Genomic DNA, 8712 nt, shown 5'->3' with positions numbered 1-8712 from the left:
GTTGTGAGCCACCATGTGGTTGCTGGGATTTGAACTCCAGACCTTTGGAAGAGCAGTCGGGTGCTCTTACCCACTGAGCCATCTCACCAGCCCCGGTGGCCCACACCTTTAATCTCAGCACTCAGGAAGCAGAGGCAGGCTCTGTGAGTTGTAAGCCAACTGGTTCTACATAGGGAGTTTGGGGCTATAAAGGGCTACACAGTGAGTCCCTGTCTCAAACAAACACAACACAAAGGTCTGTATATTACTTTGAAAAATAGGCATACCTTTGATCTTGGCCAAAGTCTAAGACGTGATGAAAAAAATCTATATGGAATTAAACAGGATCATGAAACGGAAAATGTAATGATTTTAGATTCCCTTTAATGTTAATATAGCGGAAAAACAATTACACAAACTTGTGGGGAGTCACTGGTATAAACCGTTAGTACCAAACGACCACTAACTTGTGTAGATGGAAGCTTGGTCCCCATCTCCTCCAGCCCATGCTGATTTTTCATTCCCAGCTTCCATAGCCACAGGTGGAGTCTGAGCAGGACCCTTAGGAAGGAAACCATAGGTAGCAGAAGGACAGAGCTCCAGTCCCCACATCTACCTGCAGAACCTGATTCTCAGAAGGTACGTGGAAGGAAGCCACCCACAGTCGCAGAGTCCTTTTGAAAACAACAGGTGTTGGCAAAACTCAGCCAACAGTCCAAACGTGGTCTGCTGCTTGCCGTGAGAGGCCTATGAGCTATGAACAGTTTAAATTTTTAAATTTTTTTTTAAGATTTATTTATTATATGTAAGTACACTGTAGCTGTCTTCAGATACTTCAGAAGAGGGAATCAGATCTTGTTAAGGATGGTTGTGAGCCACCATGAGGTTGCTGGGATTTGAACTCTGTACCTTTGGAAGAGCAGTCGGGTGCTCTTACCAGCTGAGCCATCTCACCAGCCCCAGCTTATATTTTTAAATAGCTACATTTCAAATTAATTTTTATTTTATGTGTATGAGTATTTGTGTGTGTGTGTGTGAGTGTGTGTGTGTGTGTGTGTGTGTGTGTGTGTGCCTGATGCTGGCAGAGGTCAGAAATAGACACTGGATCTCCTGGAAATGGAATTACAGATGGTTGTGAGCTGCCATGTGGATGCTGGGAATAAAATTCTGTCCTTTGGAAAAATAGCCAGTGCTCTTAACTGCTGAACAATCTCTCTATACCGCCTCTCCTTTTGTTGGTCTTGCTTTGGTTTTACTCTTTTTGAGACAGGGTTTCACTATATTATCTGGGTTGGCCTGGAATCTTTCTATGTCGATCTGGCTGCTTTGGAAACTCAGATCTGCCTGCCTCTGCCTCCAGGGTGCTGGAGATTAAAATTGTAAACCACCATGCCAAGCCTTAAATAGCTCCATTTTAACTGGCTATCTATAAGTATATGTATAATGTCTGTAATTTTACCCCCTCAAACCTATAAAGCTTAAATCATTTTCGTCGGACCACCAAGGAATAATTGTTACTTTTTCTAACCCCCAACAGGGAAGGAACATAGTGACCAGTTAGGGACCAAACAAGCCCTAGGTTCCGAGGCGAATTGCCTGGGCTTCTGCTCTGGCTTGGCTGTGCTTCTGGTACCAGGTGGCAGCAAGCCCCACAGTCCTCCTGGGAGTGGGTTGGGCTCTCCAGATGAGGCTGGACTGCACCAGAGTTGTTTGCAGGCGATGGCACTCCCATCAGAGAGCTTCTGAAGCTTGGGCAATACTTTGACGTCGGGGGCAACCCCACCGCTCACGAAGGCAGAAATGCCAGACCAGGGCTGCACAGCTCAGCAGAGCTAAGGCTGTGCCCACTCCCACGGCTGCATAGACCAGGGTAACAGGCTTAGGCGGCATGGTAAGCTTGCGACAGGGCCCGAAGGAAGGGCCAGTCCAGTTCTCAGGACCCTCGACATCTGCCCCAGGAACGTTGCTCTCACCTGCGTCATTAGCAGCCACCACACAAAGGACATAAGCAACCCCAGGCTTCAGTCCCTTCAGCTCTGCTCTGCGAACTGTAGCATTGAGAGGGGCACTCTTCTGTGGAGCCCCGTTGCTCTCCCAAAGCAGAAGCCAGTAGTGGCTGACTGGTGAGAAGGGAGCACACCAGTGAACCACTGCGTAGCCTTCTTCAGCCACTATTTGCACTTCTCCCAGGCGAGGAGGCTCTGGCTGTTGATCTTCCCTGGAGAGCCCTGGGCACAGGCAGGCTACCGGCCCAACCTTCTGCAGCTCCTGGCAAGACACCTGCAGGTGGCGACAACGGTCATAGTCGCAACGGACAGCTAAGGAAGGTGTAGCTAATGTCACATCATCCTCTTCCCCTTCCTGGTAGTCTTCCAGGGTCAAGATCTGAGCTTGGGAAACCAAGGAGGTGGTCATGGCCGCCAGCCACAGAAGGGAAAGAGAGCCCGACATGGAGTCTGGAAGAGGAGTGAGTGGGTAAATGCTGTCAGGACGAGACCTGTGTGAAAAGTACAACATAGGATCAAGACGGGCAAAGGAAAGAGGTGGGCTGAGACATAGAGTCATTGTCAACTGGCTTTTCAGAAGCCAGTGTTCTGGGTCTTTGGCTGGTCTAAGGCTGCCCTTCAACTCTGTCTACACCTCCAAATCATTAGAATTATTAACGTCACAAATGACTGCTTCGTTTGGGATAAAAATAATGAAATACAGCCCCACAAGAGAGAGATGTTTGGGAAGCACCGTGCAAAGTGCTAGAAGCAGGCATCTAATGGATAAACAAAAGTGCTGGGGAAAGAGGAAGAGGAAAGGATTTATTCAGTTCAGGGACGAAAGTGGACTGAGTCCGCAGCCACTCTGAGAAATAACCAATCTAGAGCAATGCTTAGTAAGATTTACAAAAATCCAGAGAGAAGGCAGGAGATGAAGGAAGAAAGGGTGGCGGTGGGCACTGCAGTCCTCCCTCCCTACCTGCATTTGTACAAATCCTGCTCAGGCAATTCAGACTTCTCTCTGTCCACCCTCTTCCCAGGACCCACAGTAGCCTCTCACCAGTGGGTAGGCCTGGACACAGTGAGAGTTTGCCCCCAGATATTCGTGGCTATCAGGCGGAGAGGCCCCTGTCACAGGCCACTGTCAGGTTGTATCTTCAATTCTATTTTGGTTGAGAACTTTTATACTCCTCAACTCTGATGTCACCACCTAGCTCCTGTGTGCCAAGAAGAGGGCTGGTTCCCTCAGAGGGACTGAGTCACGGGGCCAGGGAGAGGGGAAGCCACATGCAGCGGTTTCAGCTGGAGGCCAGGATGCCTGGGTTCTGACAGAGGAATGAAATGTGGAAAGCAGCCAGGAACTGAGAATCCAAAGGCTGCAGTCATGTGAAAGGATGGGGAGAGGAGTATTATTGGAGGAGGGAGGGAGGGAGGGCACCTGGCTGGTATCAAACAGGAAAACATCTGTGGATGGCTTGGGGCCTAAATTACAAAAAGCTGTTTTGGTAAAAATCCTTCCACACTCATGGCAGTCATTTCCTGTCTTCTGCCTCCCAATGGACAGAGAAGGGAGGGGTGTAAAGCCCAGAGTGATGCTCTCCGGCCCCACCCTCCCCTGGCCCCCTCCCCTGAGGGAGATGAGGATCACATGCTAGAGCAGGATGCCTCTTACTGGCCAGGACAGGGTTTCTTCCCTAGGTTATGGACAGAAAGAGCTACACTGAGTGTGGTGGTGTATGCCTGAATTTCTTAGCGCTAGAGAGGCTAAGGAAACGGTCTGTGTAACATAGTGAGACCCTAGCTCAGAAAATAAGCCAAGGTCATGACGCTGGATGGGGTGGTACAAGCTTGTAATTCGGTACTTGGTATCTGTGACAGGAGAGTTGCTAAAGGTTTGAGGCTAGCCGGGAGGTGGTGGTGCATGCCACCCTCAGCACTTGGACCCTGTTTTTTTTTTTGTTTTTTTTTGTTTTTTTTAAAAAAAGGTTTGAGTTGAGGCCAGCCTTGGTGGTGCATGCCTTTAATCCCAGCATTTGAGAGGCAAAGGCAGACAGATTTCTGAGTTCAAGGCCAGCCTGGTCTACAAAGTGAGTTCCAGGACAGTCAGGGCTACACAGAAAAACCCTGTCTCAAAAAACAAACAAACAAACAAACAAACAAAAAGAAAGCAATACAGGGCTAGAGAGATGGCTCAGTAGTTAAGAGCATTGCGGTCTTCAGATGTAACCTCAGTTCTTAGCTCTACATGGTGGCTGTGCAGGCTGGTCTTATGTCAAGTTGACACTCAAACTAGTTATCTAAAAGGAAGGACTCTTGAGAAAATGCTCCACAACATCTGGCTGTAAGGTATTTTCTTAATTAGTGGTTGATGGCGGAGGGCCCAACCTATCGTGGAGGGGGGCATCCCTGGGCTGGTCATCTTTGGTTCTGTAAGAAAGCAGGCCGAGCAAACTAGGTGGAGCAGGCCAATAAACAGCGCCCTCCATGGCCTCTGCATCAGCTCCTGCCCCCAAGCTGCTGCTCCGTTGGAGTTCCTGTCCTAATGTCCTTTGATGAACAGTAATGTGGAAGTGTAAGCCAAACGAACCCTCTCCTCCCCAGCTCGCTTTTTGGTCATGGTGTTTTATCACAGTAATAGAACCCTCACTCAGACAGTGGCTCATTCACAGCCATGTATCTGCAGTTCCGGGGGATTAAATGCCCCCTTCCAGCCTCCAGTGGTCCACAAACTCATATGTACATCCACGCACAGAATTAAAAATAAAATATTTAAAACGGGAACACACCGGGGGCTAAAGAGCTGTCTGAGTACTTGCTGGTTGGTCTTGGAGAGTACAGTTCAGATCCCAGCACTCATGTTGGGAGGCTCACAGCCACCTGTAGCTCCAGTTCCAGGGGATCTGACATCCTCTTCTGCCCCTCACTTAGCAACCCACATGTCCCTACATACAGAGAAGCAGCACACATACACATAAATAAAAACTGATAATAAAAACTGATACTCAGGGCTGGAATGATGGCCCAGTGGTTAAGAGAGCCTCCTGGTCTTACAGCAGATATAGGTTTTGTTCCCAGCATCAATATGGTAGCTCACAACTCTATAAGCCCAGCCCCAGGGGATCTACCCTCTCCTGACCTTATGGGCTTTGGTACACATGTGGTGTATATGCTTATGTAGGTTCATACAGAGATACATAAAACAAAATCTTCCATGACCCAAGTTTGACTCCGCAGAACCCATATGGTGGTGGAAGGACAGAACTGACTCTAAAACATGTCCTCTGATGTCCACACAAGCAGCTGCCACAAAATAGTTTATTAAGGGAACAAGGGAAAAGGTGTCCGATGGGAAAGCGCTGGAATGTGAGGAATTCACCCTATGTTCAGGAACTGGAGCAGGTTGGGCGTTGCCTGAGGCTACCCAAAGTCTCAGGAGCAAGGGCAGATGCTGAGGCAGAGGCAGGCAGGTTGGCCTCTGTCAGCAATGCTGCATCTTCCCAGGAGCCTGGAGCAGAGCCAGAAAAGGGCCAAACAAAATTGCGAGTGAAACAGGTTAAGAGGGTGGGATGGCATCCCCACCACCCATCACCCCATCACACATCCCCCCACCCATCACCCCATCACACATCCCCCACCACTCATCACCCCATCACACATCCCCCAACACCCATCACCCCATCACACATCCCCACCACCCATCACCCCTTCACACATTCCCCACCACCCATCACCCCATCACACATCCCCACCACCCATCACCCCATCGCACATCTCCCCACCACCCATCACCCCATCACACATCCCCCTACCACCCATCACCCCATCACACATCCCCACCACCCATCACCCCATCACACATCCCCCCACCACCCATCACCCCGTCACACAGTGCCCTCCCCACCACACATCACCCTCCCCATCACACAGTGCCTTCCCCATCACACAGTGCCCTCCCCATCACACAACCCCATCACACATCCCCACCACCCATCACACAGTGCCCTCCCCACCACCCATCACCCCATCACACAGTGCCTTCCCCATCACACAGTGCCCTCCCCACCACACATCACCCTCCCCACCACACAGTGCCCTCCCTGTCACACAGTGCTCTCCCCATCACACAGTGCCCTCCCCATCACACATCACCCTGCCCATCACACAGTGCCCTCACCGTCACTCAGTGCCCTCCCCATCACACATCATCCCATCACCACATATCATCCCATCATACATCATCCCATCACACAGTGCCCTCACCGTCACTAGCCTCTGGTTCTTGCTCATCCTCTCTATTCTGGGGCCGCTTCTCTGGTTTCTCTTCCTCAGACAGCTGGCCCTCTTCAGCCAAAAGGGGAACAGAGGTGTGACAGAAGGTGAGAGCCAGGCACTGCAGGTGCGTGCTGGGGATGAGGAGCGAGGAAGAGGAACCAAACATACCTGTTCCTGAGGGATCTTCAGGGCTCTCGCCATCCTCCGTGACATCCGACTGCTGGGTAGATTCCAGACCTTCGGGTCCCACAAACAGAGGACAGGTAGGGTCAGTGGTTCTGTGGCTTGCAGTGCCAACTCCACCTCGTCCAACCTCCCCTCGAACCCTTAGTTCCAGAGAACCACATGCTTCATAACGGAGGCACGTAGACCCTCTAACCCAGCCAGCCTACCCCTCAGTGATACTGTCAACCAACCAGTTTACCTGGCTGATGGCGAGAGATCCGACGCTGGGCCCCGTGGCGTGAGTTATCCCTTTGTCGGATGTTAACCTGCGGAGCAGTAACGACTGAGCAAGGAAGCCTGACTCCCGCTGCAGTCATCACGTCCTAGCCCTAACATGCCCCTGAACACCAAGGGAAGAAAAACGGGGCCTCTGCCCCTTGAGACCTGTAGAGAGAAGCGGTGTCGGGGCCAGACAGCACCCCACACCCACTGCATATAGCTGAAGAGCACGATGACGCTGAGGAACGTGAAGTTGCTGGCCACACCCACGAAGGCGCAAGTCATGGGGAAGTTGTATAGCAGGTACCTGAGGTGGGAAACAGGGTCAGGAAGGGAACAGCGGTTACTAGATAGCACTAGCCTCTATCACTGTGGCACCCACACCCCTTCCCAGGTTCCAGACCACCCTGCACCAGGTTCTAATAAAGGCCAAGGATTTCAGGCAGTCTCAGAATCACAAGGCCACAGCACTACAGTGGCTTTGACTGTAACTTCTCTAGTCACTCCAACACTTTCTGAGCCAATCCAACAAGGCAGTGGATTGCATGGAGATTTTATTGGCCCAGAGTCGGGGTTGTGTACGTGATCTCACTTTGTTGTCTGAGAACCAGGGGCTAGATACAGGGGACTACACCTGGCTCATCTGATACTTTTCGTTTTTCCTTTTCATTATTTATGTTGAAGGTCTTGCTTTGTAGTTCAAGATTTCTTGCCTTAGGCCCATCCAGTGCTGGAATGAAAGGGTCTGTCATCTCATACAGGATATTAAAAAATGTCTGCTAACATCTGTATATGTCTGAGTATTTGCCTGAATGTATGTACATATATCACATGGACGCCTGGTGTCTCCAGAAACCAGAAGAATAAATGAGATCCCCTGGAACTTGCCTTGTGGGTGCTCTTAATCCCTGAGCCATCTCTCCAAGCTCCCCTCACATGAGATATTTTTAAGAAGCTCTCTTGAAAGCCGATAAGCATAGTGAAGCCAGGGAGAACCACCTCTGGCCTTTGTAAACTATGATGTAATTGTTACCAGTCACCAGTCACCTCTGCCTGGGACTCTCTTCATTTTAGGGCAGGTCATAGGAAAGCTGCCAGTGTTTCCTCCCTTGGCTTTTTACCTGAGCCCAGTGAAGTGGGCGTGGATCCGGAGGTAGGCTCCATACATTTGGATGCGCTTGCTGTGGATCTCGATGATTGCTCCAGTTGTTGGCACATACTGTGAGGGTACAAAATGAGAGCAGACTCAGTATGAGGTCTACTTCCAGGCTGGGGCTCTTGCAGTTGACCATCCATGGGCTCCTCGGGTACAATCTTGGGCCAATTGAAGAGTTGTCTCCTAACTCTGTCGCCCACTTACCGAATTCTCCCTATAGTCAGAGTAGAGTTCTACTTCCAGGAGCTGCTTCTGTTCAGCAAAGCCGAACAGCAGGAGGCTGGAGAACACCAGGGTGTCAAGCGTCTGGAGCAGCTGAGAGCGGTAATGCAGCATCGCCTGCCGGCCAAGAGGACAGACTGGGGACAGTCGCTCACTCCATCTGCCCCATGCTTAAGCAATAAGCTCATTCTGGGCTCTCTGTTCCTTCACTTTCTCTCTTTAATTTCCACTCACCACCTACCCAGCCTTTCCACCTGTTCTAGTAACACTCCCTACTTCCTGACCCCATTTCCTAATTCTAATACAGAGAAAGCCCCTCTCAAAAATTACCTCCCTGAGGTAGGCAGTCTGCTTGGACATAGTCTGCCCTCTGGGTTAGCATCTGCCCAACATCCCACCTAAAGCTTGCCTCAAATGTAGTGACTCTGTTGACAGTTTAACAATGGGGCTCAGTGTTGAATGAGCGTTCACCACATGCTAATAAGAACCCTGCATTTCTTCCTAGTCTTGTTAGGAAGAAGTTACTCTAAAACTAGAGCAATTAAGCCAGTTATCTCAGAGTGGGTAGGTTTCTGATGTCTGCTTGTTTTAAGAACAACTGTATTACACTCGGGAGGCAGAAACAGGCGGATTTCTGAGTTCAAGGCCAGC

At 50.3% G+C, this 8712-nt stretch overlaps 2 protein-coding genes across 3 annotated transcripts in view; both read right to left on the bottom strand.

Moving 5' to 3' along the window:
- Positions 1–1591: 1591 nt before the first annotated feature.
- Positions 1592–3260, bottom strand: Lrrn4cl (LRRN4 C-terminal like). Of its 2 annotated transcripts, none has more exons than XM_021187476.1 (2): positions 2947–3260; positions 1592–2435 (listed from the first exon to the last, which is right to left on the bottom strand). In XM_021187476.1, exon 2 carries the CDS (start codon positions 2428–2430, stop codon positions 1711–1713), a length of 720 nt encoding a protein of 239 aa, XP_021043135.1. In that variant the 5' UTR covers positions 2431–2435; positions 2947–3260; the 3' UTR covers positions 1592–1710. The 2 variants fall into 2 exon arrangements, with proteins under 2 accessions (XP_021043135.1, XP_029388302.1); XM_029532442.1 differs by having other exon boundaries at positions 1685–2476; positions 2947–3017.
- A 2008-nt stretch (positions 3261–5268) lies between these two features.
- Bscl2 (BSCL2 lipid droplet biogenesis associated, seipin) overlaps positions 5269–8712 on the bottom strand; it is a 10202-nt gene continuing 6758 nt past the window's right edge. The window contains exons 4-10 of the mRNA XM_029536224.1: positions 8044–8221; positions 7805–7902; positions 6849–6990; positions 6664–6730; positions 6408–6476; positions 6228–6308; positions 5269–5472 (exon numbers count right to left, since the gene is read on the bottom strand). Of these exons, the coding sequence (XP_029392084.1) occupies positions 5351–5472; positions 6228–6308; positions 6408–6476; positions 6664–6730; positions 6849–6990; positions 7805–7902; positions 8044–8221 (757 nt within the window). The 3' untranslated portion in view covers positions 5269–5350. The remainder of the gene's footprint in view (positions 5473–6227; positions 6309–6407; positions 6477–6663; positions 6731–6848; positions 6991–7804; positions 7903–8043; positions 8222–8712) is intronic.

Source organism: Mus pahari, chromosome 1 (assembly GCF_900095145.1).
Source record: "Mus pahari chromosome 1, PAHARI_EIJ_v1.1, whole genome shotgun sequence".
Taxonomy (NCBI): Eukaryota; Metazoa; Chordata; class Mammalia; order Rodentia; family Muridae; genus Mus; species Mus pahari.
Note: the sequence above shows the minus strand (reverse complement) of the source record. Positions and strands in the feature narration are given on the sequence as shown.

What these genes read in the sequence shown, in the direction of transcription:
- Lrrn4cl (XM_021187476.1), bottom strand. Translation starts at nt 2,430, where the DNA reads ATGTCGGGCTCTCTTTCCCTTCTGTGGCTGGCGGCCATGACCACCTCC.